This window comes from Pteronotus mesoamericanus, unplaced genomic scaffold (assembly GCF_021234165.1).
Source record: "Pteronotus mesoamericanus isolate MK-2021 breed Mesoamerican mustached bat unplaced genomic scaffold, CSHL_Meso_final contig_121, whole genome shotgun sequence".
Classification (NCBI taxonomy): domain Eukaryota; kingdom Metazoa; phylum Chordata; class Mammalia; order Chiroptera; family Mormoopidae; genus Pteronotus; species Pteronotus mesoamericanus.
The window spans coordinates 2,388,048-2,407,669 of record NW_026555046.1 but is presented as its reverse complement, the minus strand read 5'-3'; the positions used below and the strand labels follow the sequence as shown (position 1 = coordinate 2,407,669).

At 44.2% G+C, this 19,622-nt stretch overlaps 1 protein-coding gene across 5 annotated transcripts in view; it reads left to right on the top strand.

Annotated features, from left to right (window-relative positions):
- The first annotated feature begins 13,275 nt into the window (after positions 1–13,275).
- Positions 13,276–19,622, top strand: part of LMAN2L (lectin, mannose binding 2 like) — a 30,715-nt gene continuing 24,368 nt past the window's right edge. For 4 of the 5 annotated variants that reach the window (XR_008530185.1, XM_054586003.1, XM_054586011.1 and 1 more), the window contains exons 1-4: positions 13,276–13,480; positions 14,700–14,818; positions 17,885–18,002; positions 19,038–19,120. Coding sequence is in view for 4 of the 5 variants with exons in the window: in XM_054586003.1 (XP_054441978.1) it covers positions 13,294–13,480; positions 14,700–14,818; positions 17,885–18,002; positions 19,038–19,120 (507 nt within the window). In the remaining variant the exon portion in view is untranslated. Of the gene's footprint in view, positions 13,481–14,699; positions 14,819–17,884; positions 18,003–19,037; positions 19,121–19,622 lie in introns of those variants that run through there. The other variant, XM_054586019.1, reaches the window with a different exon arrangement.

Sequence of the window (19,622 nt, the reverse complement as noted above, 5' to 3'; positions counted from 1 at the left end):
CATGACATTATCTTGGAAGGAACAATCTTCCTTCAATGAGCAAGCATGGGGTCAGCTTGGATGGTGCCAAACTCTGGTCATCCCATCTAGTGGCAGCATGAGGACCCACTGCCACAATTTCTACCTGAAACACACTTCACTGAGCCAGAGGAGGGGGTGAAAACGTTCTGTCTGCAGGTCCAGGCCCATAAAAAGATGCCAGAGCAGCAAGGGGAGGGAGCATTTGTATTAGCTGGTCAGGCCTCAAGACCTCTGTGGCCATAGGACAAGTTGTTCTCCTTGGGTCAGGACCACAGGAGTCAGGATGCCTCACCATGGGGTTTTAGGCACAGCTCTGGAGGCACACTGGAGGTTTGGCTTGGCCATGGATTGCCTGTGTGACCTGGGACTCTGGGGCATTCCCAAGTGCTGATGACAGGATGCCTGGCCCTCATAAGAGCCCAATAAACATGATCAATAACCATGACAATGATGGAAATGATGCAGCCGAGATTTTTAAGAGGACACTCAAATTCTCTTAGCTCCAATGTATCTCTCTCCATGAAACTCCAGTCCCAGTGTTGTTCTTTCTCTTCCTTTTCCTGCAGAAGGAGAAAATCAGTAGAGGATGATAGAGGAAGAAGGGAGATTGGGGTTTGGTGGAGCTGGTGGAGTGAGGCAGGAGGGCTTTCATGGCAACAAGAGGCTCAGGCTGCAAAGGCAGCAAGTGAGAGAGAGGGAAGCCCGATGGCCGTAGAAGGCAAGGCCTGCTGTGAAGCCCCTGCAGATATCAAAGTCCCTGGGAGGAGCTCCAAGCAGCATGGGGTCTGATAAGCCCCTCCACACCACACTTGGGACCGGGACTCTGCTTGCTGTCTCTCCTTTCTGCTTCCTTCCTCTTCCCCTGGTGTACTGTAGCGTCCTTCATCCCCAAGACTGGCTACCCCAGCAAGGTTTTTCTTATGGCTCCCAAAACACAGAGACCCTTTTATAAAAGCATATTTTATTGATTATGCTATTACAGTTGTCCATTTTTTTTCCTCCCTTTATTCTTTTCTGCCCTATACCCGCCCCCCCCCCCCCCAGAATTCCCCCATGGGTTGTACGTGTAAGTTCTTTGGCTTCTCCATTTCCTATACTGTTCTTAATATCCCTCCTGTCTATTTTGTACCCACTATTTATGCTTCTTATTCCCTGTACCTCTCCCCCTATTCTCCCCCTTCCCCTCCCCTCTGATCTCCATTTCTGTGATTCTGTTCCTGTTCTAATTGGTTGATTAGTTTGTTTATGTTTTTGTTTTTTTAAGGTTCAGTTGTTGATAGTTGTGAGTTTGTTGTCATTTTACTGTTCATAGTTTTTGATCTTCTTTTTCTTAACTAAGTCTCTTTAACATTTCATATAATAAGGGTTTGGTGATGTTGAACTCCTTTAACTTGACCTTATCTGGGAAGCACTTTATCTGCCCTTCCATTCTGAATGATAGCTTTGCTGGGTAGAGTAATCTTGCATGTAGTCCTTGCCTTTCATGACTTTGAATACTTCTTGCCAGGCCCTTCTTCCCTGCAAGGTTTCTTTTGAGAAATCAGCTGACAGTCTTATGGGAATTCCTTTGTAGGTAACTGTCTCCTTTTCTCTTGCTGCTTTTTAAGATTCTCCCCTTATCTTTCATCTTGGGTAATGTAATTATGATGTGCCTTGGTGTGTGCTTCCTTGGATCCAGATTCTTTGGGACTCTCTGAGCTTCCTGGACTTCCTGGAAGTCTATTTCCTTTGCCAGATTGGGGAAGTTCTCCTTGTTCAGATAAGTTTTCAGGTTCTTGCTCCTCCTCTTCTCCTTCTGGCACCCCTATGATTCGGATGTTGGATCGTTTAAAGTTGTCCCAGAAGTTCCTAAGCCTCTCCTCATTTTTTTGAATTCTAGTTTCTTCATTCCATTCTGGGTGAGTGTTTATCTCTTCCTTCTGCTTCAAATTGTTGATGTGAGCCCTGGTTTCCTTCCCTTTACTGTTGGTTCTCTGTATATTTTTCTTTATTTCACTTTGCATAACCTTCACTTTTTCCTCTATTTTGCGACCATACTCAACCATTTCTGTGAGCATCCTGATTGCCAGTGTTTTGAACTGTGTGTCTGATAAATTGGCTATCTATTCATCACTTAGTTCTATTTTTGGAGCTTTGATCTGTTCTTTCATTTGGGCCATATTTCTTTGTCTCAGTGCACCTGTTACATTGGAAGGAAGGGGCAGAGTCTTAGGTATTCACCGGGACAGGGCAACCCAGGTTGCTGTGTTGTGATGCTGTATGAGGGGCAGGGGCCTGAGAGGGAATAATGCCACTTGCTCATCTCTCTGTGGGCTTTCAGTCACTTCCCCCACTACCCACAAGCAAATTGGGCCCTTTTAGTGCTGATTCCCAGGTGGGTAGATTTGTATACATTCTAGGACCCTGTGGGTCTCTCCAATGAACTCTGCTGTGAGGCTGGGAGTTTATTCTGCTGCCACATCCCCCATAGTTTTTTACAGCCAGAGGTTTTGAGACTTTCTTTTCCTTTTCTGGAACCCTGGATTGCGACTGCGTGATCTGTCTCACTCCCCAGCTGTTCCTCCCGGCTTACCTGCACATGAATGTGGGACCACCTGGTCTGCCAGCCACTGCCTTGCCTGCCTTGTCCTCCAGCCACTGCCTTGCCGTGTGCCCTCTCCACCCTGGATGCCCATCTCCACCCCTCCTACCGGTCTGGATGAATGTTTCTTCTTTAACTCCTTCATTGTCAGAATTCCATACAGTTTGATTTTCTGGCAGTTCTGGTTATTTTTTGTTTTTAAATTTGTTGTTGTCCTTCTTTAGGTTGTGCAAGGAGGCAAAGTGTATCTACCTATGCCTCCATCTTGGCCAGAAGTCCTAAACCCTTTTTTTTCAAGGTAACAAACAGTGTTTACAAAGGCTTAAGAACAAAGTTCTTGGAGTCAGTGTCTCTAGTTTCTGACCCTCTTTCTTTGTTGGCCAATGGAGAAATGCTGTAGCAGAAATGTCATGGATTTCGTCCCTTACGAGCTGGTGAATTGGAGTAATGCACTTCACTCCTGAGGGCTTCACATTCCTCCATTTTTAGGATGAGGATCAAGAGACCCTTGTATCCCTGGCTGGTGTGGCTCAGCTGGTAAAGCGTCGTCCTGCAGGGCCACGGGTCACCAGTTCAGTTCTTGGTCAGGACACATGCCTGGGTTGTGTGAACAAATTCAAAAAACATGAACTGTATAATATAGAAAAAAGAAGGTTCCCTGACCCCTGATTCCACCACCTCCCTCTCCATTTTCTTCTCTTCCATGCTCTGGACAAGAGGCCACTTCCTACTCTCTTGAGAGTCTCTCAAGGCCAAATTTGTGTCCTAGTCATCTCTGTACCAGAGCTCGGCATTCCATCTGCATTTGTGATATAGATTGGATTTCCCTGAAAAAAGGGGGTAGGAAATGAGGAGGAACTGTTTAGCCAGTAGTTTTATATATAAAATTACAACTGAGAAAACTCTTTTCATGGGACTGTATTTACATGTTGATGTAATTCTGCTCTATCCTATTTCTTAAAAAAAAAAAAAAAAATTGCCCTAGCCAAGTAGTTCAGTTGTTTAGAGCATTGCCTCAATACGTCAATGTTGTGGGTCTGTCTCCCAGTAAGGGTGTATATGAGAGTCAACCAATGAATACATAAATAAGTGAACAACAAATAGATGTCTCTCTCTTTCCCCCCTTACTCCCCATCTCACTCCCCCTTCCTCTCTCTCTTTAAAATCAATAAATAAAAAATTTTAAGAATACAATTAAAAATAATCTGATCTTGACCCAACTACATTGATTGCTTGAATCAATTTGAAAAATAAAGGTCTCATTTGTGGCTCATGGCATCCACTGGAATTGCCTTTGGAGGAAGCCTGAGAGGACAGGTGGGCAAAACCTACATGAGGCAATAAAATTACCCCAGGTCAGAAATTAGGCAAATTACTGATACATGAATCACATTTCCTAGAACTACCCAGAAAAGGAGACAACCTTTGAGATCTTTTTTCCCAAATGTTGAGATTTCTGCAGGTTTGCCCCAACGTTTGCCAAGGCACCAAATCCTTGGAGAGCCTCCAGCAGCTAGCTCACCTTGCTAAGCCTCAGGCCTTTATCTTTAACATAAGGTCACTGGGTCAGAGAACCAGGTTCTTTCCTAATTTAAATTCTTTGATGTATAATTCTTCTTAAGCAGCCAAAGGAGGAAGGTAAATAACAGACCAGCAAGCTCAAATGTGAATATCTGTTCTGATTTGTCTCACTTCCTGTCCCCTTCTTCTGAGAACAGTACCTCCCTTCCTTCTGGGGACCTGTCCCACCTCTACTTCCATGGGTTCTAGAGGGGATTGGCAACTGACCAGGCCTGGATAAAAGCACCCAGGCCACAACTGACCAAGGGTGGGGAGGATACCAAGAAAGGCCAATCAGGAGCCGGGCCTGGGCTTTGATATAGGAGGAGGGTCCCTAAAAGAAGACTGTAGAAACTTAATGCTGCCTGCTGCTCTGTCCCCTCTCCCTGCTGACTGCAGTACTTGCCCTGCAAGAAAGGGTACCAGTATCACCTCCTCTTACAGATGAGAAAAGGGGGATTTGGAAAGCTGAAGAAATCTTCTCAGGATCACACAAGAGTGGATTTCAATACTCTTCAAACCTACCTGGACTCCAGACCTTCTTAACCCCTGCACTGTACTGCACCTCAGAGGGCCAGGATTATAGGCATAGAATTATAATCGGTTGATAAGGAATCTCAACTTGAAGGACCTTAACATGACATTATTTTATTTCTTTTCTAATCAAAGCTTTTAACCAGTTTATGTCCATCTCTCTTTTCTCTTCCTTGAGGGCTTGGCTGGATCTCCCAGCTGTAGTGTGACTTTTTGTGTTAAAAGTCCAGTCAGGTCCATGGAAAACTACCACCCTGTTTTTGATTTACAACATCTGCAAACCTCCCCCCACCCGACCCCCATCATCCAGGCTTGGGGTCCAGTATCTGCTCCAGGAATTTAGAGTAAGAAAGGGCTTTGGTCAGCCTTTCAGTTCTCCAATATCTGCAGCCAGGTGAGGGAGTGGGGGCGAGGTGTTTGTGGGTATGCATGTGTCTGGTGTCGAGTGAAGGGAGTCATGTGTTGGTTCTGGGACAATTCCCTCTTCCTTTTTAGGCCTGGCAGGGGCAAGGGAAAAGAAAAAAAAATTCTCTTTACTTACTCTCCCACAGTTTGGATCCCCCTTTTTCCTGGTTGTGGCTGCTTGACTGATCATGGCTCATGCCTAGTTATTGGTTTCTTGTAGTGGGATGTTCAGCTCAGCCCCTGTTGGGATTCTTTACTCCCAGGTTTGTGCTGGTTGGGTGACCTTTGCCTGTCAGATAGCCTCTCCTGGATGAGTCCAGCCAGTGGTTGTAGTATAGGCCACTCAACTACTGACCCCTGTCTCTCCCCCAGGTTTCTCTCTCTAGTTCTCTCCTCCCTTTGCTCTAGGAGTCATGCATGGACAAGACAGAAATTTGGCTACCTGAGCAGAGGTCTAACTGTGATATCACATGCCAGTCTCCCTTTTTGCAGGAGCCCCCAAATGTTTTTAGAGTGCCTCCTCCACTTCACTTTGAATGGTGTGTTAATTACTTACTACTGCATAACAAATTACCTCCATAACTTACTAGCTTAAAATAATAAACATTTATTATGTCATATTATCTATTGGTCAGGAATTAGGAAGCAGTTTAGCTGGGTGGTTCCACTGCAGAGGTTCTCATGAATTGAAGTCAAGGTGTCGGCTAGGGCTGCAGTCATCTGAAGGTTTGACTGGGGTTGGAAGATCCATTTCTAAACTCACTCACATGGCTGTTGGCTGGAGACTTCAGTTCTTTGTCATGTGGACCTGTCCATAAGGCTACTCACAGCACGGTAGCTGGTCTCTCCAGAGTAAGTGACCCAAGAGAGAAATACCAAGCTGAAAATCACCTGTCTTTTATCACCTAGCCTTAGCTTTAACATAGTACTATGTCTCCCATATTCTACTGACACAAACTGACAAACTATGAGAGGAGGCTCAAATAGCATGTGGCAGACATCACAGGGGTCCATTTGGAGCTGGTTATTTTAGGAGATGAGGGAAAATCCTCTCTACTGATCAAGTCATGAACTTCCCTCATGCAGACTTCCAACACTTTCTTTCAAAGATTGGGAATTTGGTCTTACTGGAGTGATGGTTGGGGTTGGAGGGTTCTCTGCTTAGATGTCCAATAGGCACATAAATGAAAATTTTATCACCAGCCCTGGCTGGTGTGTCTCAGGTGGTCGGAGCTTCTTCTTATACACCAGAAGGTTGTGAGTTCAATCCCTGGCCCGGGTACATGCCAAGGCTGCAGGTTCCATTCCTAGTCGTGGCACATGTAGGAGGCAACCAATTGATGTTTCTCTATCACAGCAACATTTCTCTTTGTCTCTCCCTTCCTCCCTTTCTAGAAAGCAATGAGAAAATGTCCTCAGGTTAGGATTAGCAACAAAATTACTGGTGAAAATCAAAAACATGTCTTTTATTTTATGGAAAAAATCACACACAAACCTTTGGGATAACCCAATATTTATACCAATGTTGTGAGGTAGGTATTATTATAACTCTCCTTTTGTAGGTAGAAAAACTGGGTACCAAAGAGGCCAAATAACTTTCCCAAGGTCACATAATGAGGCAGCATCGACAGAGCCAAGAATTGAAATCCAAACCTGTTTATGTCCAATGAATTCTAAGCTGTCATTTTCATTGAGAAATGTTGAAACCAAGAAACTGTGTAACAGAACCCCTGGATTCTATTACTCTGGGGGTTTTTTGCTTGCCATCAATAGGAACGGTGCTTCTCAATGCCAGAGTTTGGTAAACATGAAAGGAACTATTTATGCAAAAGCTATACAGGTTTAGAATAATAGCGGAATTCTGCCATTAAATCTCACTCCCTATAGAAACAAAGAAACACCCACAAACACACAGTCCTGCCCCTACTTGCCAAACCAGGCCAGTCAGAGGTACCACCTCTCAGGAAAAGAAAGAGAAGTCTATAGCTTAGCTGGGCAAATTCCCATCTGTAGCCTGGCTTTCTCCAGTCGTCTGTGCTCAGCTGGCTAGGCTTTTGCTTTTAATCCAAAACTGCATCCTCACAGTGGGCTGGGGAATCCTTCTGCATTCTTTCAAACTGCATGGGCAAGACTCTGCACTACTGCTACATGGTTGAGAGGCTTCTCCTTGCCCAGCCGCATAGACAAGAGTGCAAGTGCGTGAGAGAGAGCCTCTCAAGGCTTTCCTACTCGCCTTCTCACATGGTCCAGAGCTCTAGCATGGCTGAGAGAGATAGAGCCCTCTCCACTCCCAAATCACATGGTTCAGCTCCCGGGTGGCTGCCGCATCTGGGTTTAAATCCAAGTGCAGATCTTCCTCTGTAACTCCATTTCCAAATCCTCCCACACTGGGTTACACCTGCCAGCACTCTGGTTTCTTCTGCCTTTCTCAGCTGCCGTTGTTAATCCAGACAAGCAAGGCCCAATGATACAGGAGCTACCTCAAAGCCACACTTGCCAGTACAGCAAGCCCCTCTGGCTACATCCTACATTGCATCACGTGTTAGAGTCACGCCCATCTCCCTGGCTTTGAGCTTGCAGGAACAGCTTTTAACAGTACTAAAACACTGGCCAAATTCTTCAGATATGCAAAGTAACGCCCAACGGCCTTGTTCGGGTTCTACCATCCCCCAAGCGATAGCCGTGGAGATTTTCTCCATTTTGGGGGACCTCTAGTTCAGTATACGGTTACAATTGTACAAGTCTTCATGATAGAAAATAGAAATCTTTATTACAAAGAGCCATGCATGGGTCTAGTTGTTTAAAGAAATATCAAGTGGAATACAGTTTAAAGAAATACAACCACGTTTTTGCAATTGGGCTCCTTGTCCATTAATCTTCAGTTTTTATTCATTAATGTTTAGTCGAACCTTGACTTCTTAGCTTACTCCTAGATTCAACAATCCTCAATCTGCCTTTTTGGAAGCAACTGGCTCAGGGCGTTGGGCCAGGTAAATTTCAGAGGCCCATGGTGGTTTCCCTAGACTCCATGGCTTCCACTTGTCCTAAAGAGCCTGCCATTCCTTGCAGTGATGGGCTCTGCCTGCTGCCAGAATGGGAATTTTCAACTTCATCCACCCTGTCCCTCAGCTTTTGCTGTAGCTCTAGCTCAGCTGTACCCATGCACTTCCTCACCCACCCAGCTCCTGGAGAGCTCAGGGCTTCTTCACCTGTTCATCTTCCACAGGCACAAGGCAAATGAGGAAAATTATAACCACCAAATCCTTTTTCTTCCTTCCTCACCTGAGGATACGTTTTTCGTTGCTTTTTAGAGAGAGAGAAAGGGAGAGAGAAACATCAATGCAAGAGAGAAGCATTGATTGCTTGCCTCCCATATGAGCCTGGACTGGGGATTGATCCCACAACCTAAGTGTGTGCTCTAACTGGAATTGACCCCACATCCCTTCGGTTATGGGACAGTGCTCCAACCAACTGAGCCACATCAGCCAGGGCCCAAAGCCTTTTCTTTGCTGTTTGGTCTTTGAAGCTATAGCTTATCATATTTCTAATTATAAACCCCAGTGATAGGATTTGCACATTCTATACTTCCACCCTGTACCCCAGCTTCCTCAGTGATATCCTCAAGTGAGCGAGTGGTTTCTACTTCATTTATAAACCTATTTCTGACACATGCACTTTTTTCTAAAGGGACCAAACCAACTTTTCCAAACACATTTCAGAGCACAAGCAGGCAAGCCTTAATAAAGAGTAGTCATTTGGATACACATAGAACTCTCTAGATTCTACAGTGTGCCTGTGCATTCCTTATACAACCTTTCATGTAAGGGCTTGCAACAATCAGGTGTGGTAAACGTCATCATTCCCAATTTACAGAGAGAGAATTTGAGGCTCAGAGAGATTACGGAATGTGCCCAAGGTCATACAGTAGAGCCAGGTCTCAAAAGGGCAGATGTTTCTATTCCAACTCAGATATTCAAGAGTTCTCCTCCCTCCTGCCCACCTATTCTGCAATCCTTGGTGAACTTTATGCCCCTACTCTGTGACAAGCAGGCATCTGGATGCCTAGAGGCAGTCCCTAAATTTGGGGATTTCTGCCACTTCATGGAGTCACCACAGATCTACGATCTGGTCCTTAGAACATTGATTTTTATCAGTTCACTACAGGGTAAAACAGGTTGGGGAAAGCAAGTCACACTGACTAAATAAATAACTAAGTGATAAATCCAAGTGCTAATTTCTTAATTAATATACTAATATTAGCAATAAAATAATATACTAATACTAATTCCTTGATATAGTGAGAAATTAAACTGTTAAGAGAGCTAGACTGTTAAGTGGGAAGTCCTTACTTATGAGTTAGGCCAGTAGGCTTGATTTGAATAAGCCAACACAGGACACTTAGAAATATTTTGTCCCCTGGACAGAATTGACATGTTCTGACATATTTTTCGTCTCCTGACTGTTCTTCTAGATTGCAGACTCTTCTCTTTTTAGTTATGACAACTATATTGGAAGGGTCACAGTGAACTTTACCAGATTACAGTTAATTATAGTTTTCATTCCTTGGAGGAAATCTAGAAAACAACACAAATGCATACCCAGCATATTTTCTAATCATCTCTAAGGAAGATTTTAAAAAGCTTTTTATTATGGCAACTCTCAAACATACAGAGAGCAAGAGGGACTCCTCATGTACCCATGTCCCAGCTTCGGCATTGATCAACAACCTGCTGCTTTTTTACATCTATCCTTCTCTCCCTCCAACATGCACAGAGTTTTGCTCTAAACTATTTAAAGTAAGTCTATAAATCTTATCTCTCAATTTAGGCACTATACCCTGTTTGAAATTCACTTTCTGAACTGAGTACAAATGCCCACCACACCAAGACATTGTGATGTCGAAATGAGATTTCCTGCTTATCAGATACTCTGGGGGTAGATTTTCAGAACCAAACCCCTGGGCCCTACCCCAAACTTATGAATCAGGTGTCTGGGAGTGGGAACCAGGCATCTGGCCATGCCAAAAGCATTTCAGGCTATTTAATTGTGGCTTTTTCAGAGGCCAGAATTGGTAAGTCACCCCTGGAAAGTAGCCGGTCAGTGTCAGACCTACTGTCCCTCTCTGTGCTCCAGGGTCTGCTCAGAGAACTGAAGGGTGGGACCACATGCGCTTCAACTGTAAGGATGGAGATGAGCCAAACCTCAGGGCCCAACCTGGATCCCTGAGGAGGGAGTAATGGTTTACCTGGCTTTGGGAGGGCTGCTGGTAGGCTCTGCTTTGGGTCCTAGGCTTGGGGTGGGGTGGATTTAAATGGAATGACATAGTTTAAAGTGAAGAGTGTGAAGAAAGGAAAGGATGGAGTCAAGAGGCTATCTTGGAGCCTGTATCATGGGGGTGGGGGTGGGCATCAGTCTTCAAAGTGCTCCTAAGTGAAGGTACCAGTTAGGCTTTGAAGATAGGGAAGTAGAGGAATCACACAGAACTTCTAGAATGCACAACTCACATTGTACATGAATTCCCCATACCTTGGAGGTGTGCAGCCCTACGTCCTGGGAAATGATTCCATGGAGAAAAAGAGGGATGTTAAGGAGCTGAAAGGATGGTAGGTTAAGATCCGGCTGAGCTTTCAGAAGGTGTCCTTAGGTATGTGTAGAGTGGTATTGATGGGGTATGGCTCCTTTTTCTCTTTCCCTCCACCTCCCCTAAAACCCTTGATTGTGTTAAGCCTTATCTGAACCCCATACTTCTAGAAAGCACCTACAGTCAAGATACCCGCCCCCCCATCATTTTGTGCTCCTACCCACGCACCCCATTTTGAATTCTGAGAAATGGCTGACCTTAAAAGACTATTCCAAGATAAGATCCACTTCCACCTTTCCTCAATGACTCAGGCAAGATCCTCCGTCTTTCCTTATAATGACTCTGTTGTTGATCTGACTCCATTACCAGCCACCTTCCTTTTCTTCGATACAATCCTCACTAATGAGCATTCTCCCTGTTGTGAGAATCTGAACAAAATCACTGAATTTATTGTCCTGTGCATTTTGTCTTTCACATGCTCTCTTTTGGTCTCCCTTTCTTCATCATAATGAATTTAACAATGAGAGATCTGCTGAGATAATCTATCAAAAATCCAGATGACAGGTTGTATTACAGTATGAATGTTCTAATGCCTCTGAACTGTATACTTAAAATGGTTAAAACGGTAAATTTAAAATAATGGATATTTTACCATAATAAAAAATTCAAGCTGACATAGAAATACAATGGAAATAATTTTATTCAAAACAATTGGAACCCCTGCTATGTGCTAGGTGATGGGTTAGGGAGAGGATGATATAGGTGGGGCCTAAGATAGGAAATGAGTAAGACCTGCGCCCTGTGGTCCAGGAGCTCCCAGCCTTGCTGAAGGGACAAATATATAATCTGCTAATTGAGTTACATAATTCAGGGTGACATACTATAATAGACATGTGTACGGCCTGAGTTAAGCAAGGTTGTAAAGGGCCTTGAATGCTACACTAAGGAGTCTGGATTTTATCCTATGGTAATTGGGAGTCGTGAATGGTTTTAAAGCAAGGGTGTGACAACAAATAGATTCACTGCAATATCAAATGTCTTATCACCAAACATCTGCTCTGTGGAGTGTGTAGAAGATCCATGGCTGTGACAGCTTTACTTTAAAAAAGTAGATCTCCTGTAAAACAAGCTTTCATTCATGTTTCTCTTATTAAGTATATTTATGCTCAGGAAAGAAAGAGTCAACTTTGGTTAAGTCTGTTGGGAAGACAGGGAGACAGATCTAGCAAGTGCTCTGTAGGAAGTATGCTTGGGGCACACTGACTGCTCCGAGTGGGGCACTTGCCTGAAGGATCTGACTCTCAAGGGAGACCTCCAGGAGGAATGGGCTGGGAAAAGGAGAAGGAAGAGGCAAAGCTGGAACATGTAGGTGAAGGGAACTGTGGGCAATAAAGCCAGAGAAGGGCCAGGGCCAATGGCAGGGGGCTTTGTGTGTCAGGATAAGGTCCCTGAATCTCTTCCCCACAGGCGAATCTTAGCCAACACTCAGGAAATGGCATGGTAGATGGTTTAGATCAGTTGGGTGGCCATGTGGATGATGGTGGCTAGCACAATGCTAGGGACACATGTGGTTCCAGAGAAATTGTAGAATGGACAGGATGTGATGGCTTTGCAAAACAGGAATAAAATCATCAAGATTTGATTCATTATTGGTTGCATGGTGGAATTGGCAAGGAAAAGGAGAGTCTGGGATGACTGTCACATTTTTTGGCTTTGGAAACTGGGTGTATTATTGTGCTTACCGACGTGAAGGACTGATTACTCTGTTCTATTTTTTAGAGGACTTGCTTAAGCCCTGTAGTACCTCCTACTCCCTCTTGGGTTATTTAAAAGTGAGTTGTTCTATTTTCAAATATTTGGGGTTTCTCCAAAATATTTCTGTTATTGATTTCTAGTCAAATTCTGTCATGATAGAACATCTTGTATATGCTTTCAATTCTTTTAAATTTGTGAGGGTTTTGTGAGTGTGGTGGAGGTGGTGGTGGGAGCGGGGTGGGTGGAGTTTGCTGTGTTTTGACCCAAACTATCTTGGCAAATGTTTCTTTTGCACGTGAAGAGAATGTGTCTTCTGCTGCTGTTGGGTGAAATTTCTATTAAGGTTATCAGCTCCAGTTGTTTGACAGTGTTGTTCAAGTCTTTCATAAATTTGCTTATTTTCCTGAGAATTTTCCAGCTACTTCAATTGTATAATTTTCTGTTTCTCCTTTCATTTTTATATCCTCATAGTTCCGCAGTCAGGAGGGTACTATGGCAGAGAGATTAGAACGTTTGCGTGGGACGGGAAGAAACATTTAAATTTAGTCTAGATCACAGAAGAAACATTTTATCTCTTTAAATTTTCTTCAGATTGCAAAGCCAAATGAAAATCACTACATATACCAGTAGGCCTAAGCGGAGCTCAGGGAAAAAGCAAGTGAGGGAGTCCAGGCACTTGGCCACGCCCCCTTCCTGGGTTGGCAAGGCAACTGTACCAAGCCAGCCAATCGGTGGGTTGCTCACCTGTGGCGACAGGGAATCGACAAAAGCCAATGGGACGCGGAGCAGATGGTTCCATGGGCCAATGGCGTGTGAGAGGGGGCGGACTTTTGGTGAAGGCACAGTGGTGAAAAAGATGGCGGCCACTTTGGGACCCTCGGGGTGGTGGTACCGGTGGCGGCGGCATCTGTCGGCTCCGGATGGGTCCAGGATGTTGCTGCTGCTGCTTTTGTTGGGGTCTGGGCAAGGGCCCCGAAAAGTCGGGGCGGGTCAGACGTTCGAGTACTTGAAACGGGAGCACTCGCTGTCGAAGCCTTACCAGGGTGAGGCGCCCGGGACTAGGTGATCGTGCTCGGGGAGGGCTTCAGGACTTGAGCTGCTCGGTAGAAATGGGCGGCGACGGGCTTCGCGGCCCCAGAAACTTCCGGCGGTGGGAGGGGACGCACGGGGACTCCTGCCGTTTTGGGAGAACATGGGCCTAAAGGGCAGGGGTCAGTCTTCCTCCCCACCTGCCCTCCCCACCGACCCGGACTTAGCGCTGGATGTTTCCAGCAGGTCGTAGCTGGGCTCTCGGAAGCCGCTAGGGCTAGGCCTGAACGAAGGAGAGCTCGGTGTTGGACAGGAGGAATGTGGGAAAGGGAGGGGACTGCGAATTGGGGCGAGTGACGGAGGGCCAGGAGCAATGAACTATCTCCGTCCGGATGGAGCTGTGGATGTACTAGAAGTAAAGCAGAAGGCAGAGCTGGGGTACACTTTGGCCAGACTGAGACAGAAGATAAATCTGTTGCCGGTTAAAACACCTGTTCTTCTCCAGCCCAGGAACCCTACTGATGAAAGAGGCTGATAGCTTTGTTCTGTTTAGGGTTCATAGGCCCTTGGGCACAGTTTATCAACCAGATAATGTGTATACTTGGCTACAAAGAGGACCACATCAGTGCAGATGGCTTGACACAAGCCTGTTTCCCCACTAACGCGTGAGTAGGGGAACAGCAAACAAAAACTCCAAGCGCAAGAGCATTTACGCTGCTGTTAAGGGTGACTTTTTATTCACTTAGTAGATGCATGGAGCGCCTCCTCTCTGTGTGTCTCTGATAATGCTGAGGTTATAGGGACACAGTTCTCACTGGCTCAGGGGGCTTATAGTCAGATATCTGGTGAAGTCATGCTTGGATTGTTTAAAGAAACAAGGTGATTAAGTCTCAAAAACCTGAAGGTCAAGCTCTTTTTGGTTTAACTGGGGAATTTTTTTTTAATGCTGCTAAAATTTACTCGCATATAAAAAAGAGGAGGAATGGATATGAGCAATGATTAACTGTGGCATGGATAAAGCGATAGCTCTGATATGTTTTGGAGTCTTCACCTGAGAAGGACTTTGTTAAAGGAAGCTGTAAAGACCATAAGGATTTAAAGTTTATGATAGAAGGTGTGAGATTGATATGAAAGGGGGGGAAAGTGATGACTGCAGCTTTTGGAGGGCCTTCTGGTGGCTTTCTGAATGGGTTGGTGTTGAAGAGTATGAACTGATCTACTTCCTCCCCATAGGTGTGGGCACTGGAAGTTCCTCATTGTGGAATCTGATGGGCAACGCCATGGTGATGACCCAATATATCCGCCTTACCCCAGATATGCAAAGTAAACAGGGTGCCCTATGGAACCGGGTGGTAAGAATCTTCCTCCCTCTTCTGTGTGGGTCTCTGCTAATGCTGTGGGTTATACAGACATAGTTCTTACTCGCATAGGGCTTACGGCCTGAGATATCTGGTGAAGTCATGCTTGATCGTTTAAAGAAACAAGGTGATTAAGCTAAGCCCCAGAGGCCTGAGGGTCAAGCTCTTTTTGGTTTAACTGGGAAATTTTTTTTAATGGTGCTACATTTTACTCACATATAAAAAGGGGGAATGGATCCTCCCTCCTATGTTGGTGACTCAAAAAATCCTAAAAAGTTCACCAGGGGCATATTGACTTAATTTTACTGTCTCTATTTCCAGTATTCTATCTTCTGTGGACATCAAGAGTTTTCATTTCAGAGATTATGATGACCTGCATAATGAAATTAGATATTAAGGGAAATGCTCTTTATTGCCCTAATTATAGCAAATAATTCATTTTGGTTCTGTTTTCTGAAATGCCTTTAATTCCTGATTGACTTGAGAGTATGACTTCTTGAAGGTTAATAACTCATGTTTAGTTACTTTCCTTTGTAAAGTAGAAGGCTTGTCTTTTAAATTTATTCCCAAATTTCATCCCAGTTTCTCCTCCCCCTTGTTATTTCACTTTGAGGAGTCTAATTTTAAAGTTTTATTTTCATGTGATAGCCACTTTGAGCCCTTGGTCATTTTATTTGTCCTTCTCTGGACCTTTTCTAGCTACATTGTCTCCCTTGAGGTATGGCAGCAAGAAGTGAATGTAGTACTACTGGTGTGGCTGCATTCTGATTTTGCTCAAGTGTAAGACGGTGCTTTCTTTTTGGTTTCCAGGGCTCTTTCTAAATCTTTTACAACTGCTTTACTTTTGGGAATGACCTTGGCATCATCCTTAAATACTCTCTCTTGCGTTCACATTACCTAAGAACTCACTTCTGTGTGTGTGTGTGTGTGTGTGTGTGTGTGTGTGTGTGTGTTTTGTCATTGGGAGGTTTAGATAAGTGAATCTCAGAAAAGACCACTATTTCTTCTTCCTGTTCATGTTATGTGCAGAGAATTCTAAAGGAGCAGAGGGAGAAGAGAAGTTTCTGCATGAGCCATTTACACAAGCTGGCTCCTTAACTCAGACTACAGTGTTGAGCTCATCCCTGGACAAGAGTGTAGGGTGGTATGTTCTGGCAGAAGAAATAAAGAACTGCCAGTTGAAAGACTCGGGTTCCAGATCTAGTTGTATCACATACCCACTGTGAGCCCCAGGAGGTTAGTTAACCTCTCAGTTTTCAGTTTTTCCATTTGTCAGATGCGCTTCATAATTCTTGTTCTACTTTCCCACCAGGGTTGTTATGAAAATAAATATGAAACAGCTTTAGAAAGTTAAAATGGTTACAGAAATGCATGTCGTTGTGTTCTACATCCCTTTTAAGGTTCATTGATGGAGGTCTCTTGGTTACTAAATGATTGTATCCAGGGCTTGGTACTTTGCTTCTGTCTTGATAAAGCTGTCTCTGTAACTCTTGGCAGCAATTCTAGTCTAGTTTCTAGTTTTCCTTACCTTTTTCAGATTTTCTGCTACCTGTACTTTTGGATAGCTGGCTATCAGAAAGAACCTAGGGATTTGTTTCTGAGTTATTTGGATAGGAAGCATTGGTTTGAGCAGTAGTTCTGAAATCTGGCTGTCCTTTGGAGTTGATACCTGGATCCCACCCCACAGAGATTCTGATTTAATTGGAATGGGTGTAGTTTGGCCACTGGGATTTTTTAATGCCCTCTAGGACTAGGTGAATCTAATGTGCAGCAAAGTTTCAGAACCACTGTTAGACATAGTCCTGAGCAAAACTGTATAGCATTGTGCTACATAAGGCCATGGATAAGTGGCAGGCACCTGTCACCTGTTAGGTCAATGTGAACCTCTTTTGCCCTGAAATATAAATGTAACAGCAGAAAGATGAGAACCCAGAATGACAACACAGAGACTTGAGTTCATCAGAGTAGGGTAAACTATTGGAAATTGCAGGGTTCGCTGGTGAATTTAGAAGTATCTGCACTCCTTTCATTTGGACTGTGTACTCCCAATACTGACACTTTTTGGAAGATTTCCCAGAAATTAAACTGAAAACTGAAAATGATCTAGCAATGTGTTGCTTGAGAGCCAGAACAATCTATTTGGAGAGCCTTTGGCTGAATCCCATTGGTCTATCTGATCCTTCTTCTCTTCTTTTTTCATGGTGAACTTTAACCAGGAGCATCTCTAAACAAAATACCCACTCTGGTTTCTACTTGAAAGTGTTCAAAATACTGTCAACAATAAAATTTTTTTAGAAATAATAATTAAAAGAAAGAAAGCGTTTTAACAATTACCTCCTCCATTTTCCAAGGTTTGCTACACAGTTCAAAAATAGAAACCATACCCACCTCTTTAAAGGTTTCCCACCAGAAGCTGTCCCTGTGGTGGGGGTGGAGTTCTTCTCTTTTGGTGCATTTATGCTTCCTGGCCACAGATATGAGGTTTTGGGGGATTGTAACTTACCCTTTCTCATGGGAACTCCAGTTTACCCCTTAGCTTGGCATATGGCCAAGTCTAACTAATTAGACGTGTGTATAGCATCTGCTAATTATTCCTGGAAACCTTTGCATAATGACTTCGTTTTTCTTCTTCTTTCACAATAATGAGCCTTTGACCTTTCTTTAAATTCAAGCTTTTTAGAATATTTCTGTCAGAGAGGTGATCTTAAGCTGCAGATGAGTTAATTTAGCAACCTGTACTCTACAGGCTGAGATGCTTTGCTGGATCGGTGTAGGATGATAGCAGTCTCACATGGTGGTCTCGTGTCTTTTCCCACTTTGGCGTACTATACTGTTCCTTTTGGGAGATGTTGAAGAAAATTAGGAGGTTTATATACTTTTTATATTAAACCTCATATACAGTTGAATGGTTCTATCTCTTTAATTTTATGAGACAATCACTTAGCAAGTTTAACCCTTATCCTCATGTTACCTGCATGTATGTTTTCTTAGTCTGTAGACTGCTGATGAGGGGTTTTGCGTTCATGCTCTTCATTGATCCCAATGTGTTTTTCACTTCAGCCATGTTTTCTGAGAGACTGGGAGTTGCAGGTGCACTTCAAAATCCATGGACAAGGAAAGAAGAATCTGCATGGGGATGGCTTGGCAATCTGGTACACAAAGGATCGGATGCAGCCAGGTATTGGGATCCTGGGTTGCTTTTGTGTACAGGATGAATGACCTGCTTTCTTTTTTTTCCTTTCTTTTTTTAAAAAAGATTTTATGTATTTATTTTTAGAGAAAGAGGAAGGGAGGGAAAAAGAAAGGGAAGGAAACATCGATGTGCAAGAGAAACATCCATCAATTGCCTCTCTCATGCCCCCACCGGGGGACACGTGCCCTGACCAGGAATCGAAATGGAGACCTTTTGATTTGTGGGGCGATGCCCAACCCACTGAGCCACACCAGTCAGGGCTCAACGTGCTTTCTCATGCACCCTCTTTTTGAGAAGGGTACGTCCCCACAATGCCAGCAATTTTCCCTCTCCGTTGGTGTCTGTGGATGAAGACTGGCCTGCCTAGTCTCTAGAGTGGGATCTGAGTCCTCATAAGCAGCTGAATTTGACTCATCCTGGGGCAATTCTTACTTAGTTCCTTCTGATTTTCCTGTGACCCGACCTGACCTGTTGAGGAGGGGAAAGCACTGGCTCTCCTGAACACTGATGGTTGGGTGAGCAGATTCCTTCTGGGTGTTCACATGACCAATGTCAGCACTCCTGAGTTAGGAGAAGAATGTCTGTTTTTCCTGTTGCGTGGGAGCCATCGCCCCAAGCAGGTGGCAAACTCCACCTGATTCAGCCTGATCTCTTTGCAACCAGAAGTCAAACTTGGGAAATCAAACCTCTCTTAGGGGCATGGTTGTCACCAAGTGTTTGTGAAGCAGAATTCTTTAGGGATGCCCCAGCAGCCAGTCGGGATCAGGTAGCAGCTATAGTGCTAAACAAGGTTGCAGTGGCCTTCTCTCTTTCCCCTGTCTTCAGTAGCAACTGCAGCTATTTATTGGGTGCTTGTTACAGGCCATGTACTTTACTGGGGGCTTTTACATATGTTTTCTTGTCTTAATTGAGGCCTGAGAGTCATTTGAATTTTATTTTTTCTCCATCGTTAGTGATATATTATTCTTATTTCAACTCTTGACTTTTTTTCATTGTTCATCATCTCTTCTCTCTCTCTAGGGCCTGTGTTTGGAAACATGGACAAATTTGTGGGGCTGGGAGTATTTGTAGACACCTACCCCAATGAGGAGAAGCAGCAAGAGGTAATGGCAAGTGTCAGAGCTTAGGTCAGCCACATGGACGTCCTGTTCTCTGCTGCAGGAATGCTCTTCAGAAGAGAACAGAGAGGCTAGGAAGTGAGGGGTTCACTTCTACTTTCTTCATCTACTGAACTTCAAAAGTGAATGTCTTTGTCAGGGTTTTTACTAGAGAGAGCTGTTTATGGTGCATAGTCTTTTGGGAATGGCTGTCTAATGGGGGCTTTCTCCTCAGTGTTAACGGTGTTCTGTCTTGTGCACATTAGGTGGTTGCTGGAAGTGAGCATGCTTGGCTGGTTGCTGATATGGCTGCTAGGCTACCACCAGAGCAAGCTGAATTCATGTAACTCAGCTCCCCTGATGACATAATATATCACTGCTCTGTTCTCCTGCAGCTTGCTCACCCTTTCCAGCCTCCTTTTCTTCCTCTTCTTCTCAGACCTGAACAGCATTTCTCTTCTTCTCTAGGAAAGGCTATCAAAGGAAATGGATAAAATCTTAGCATTTT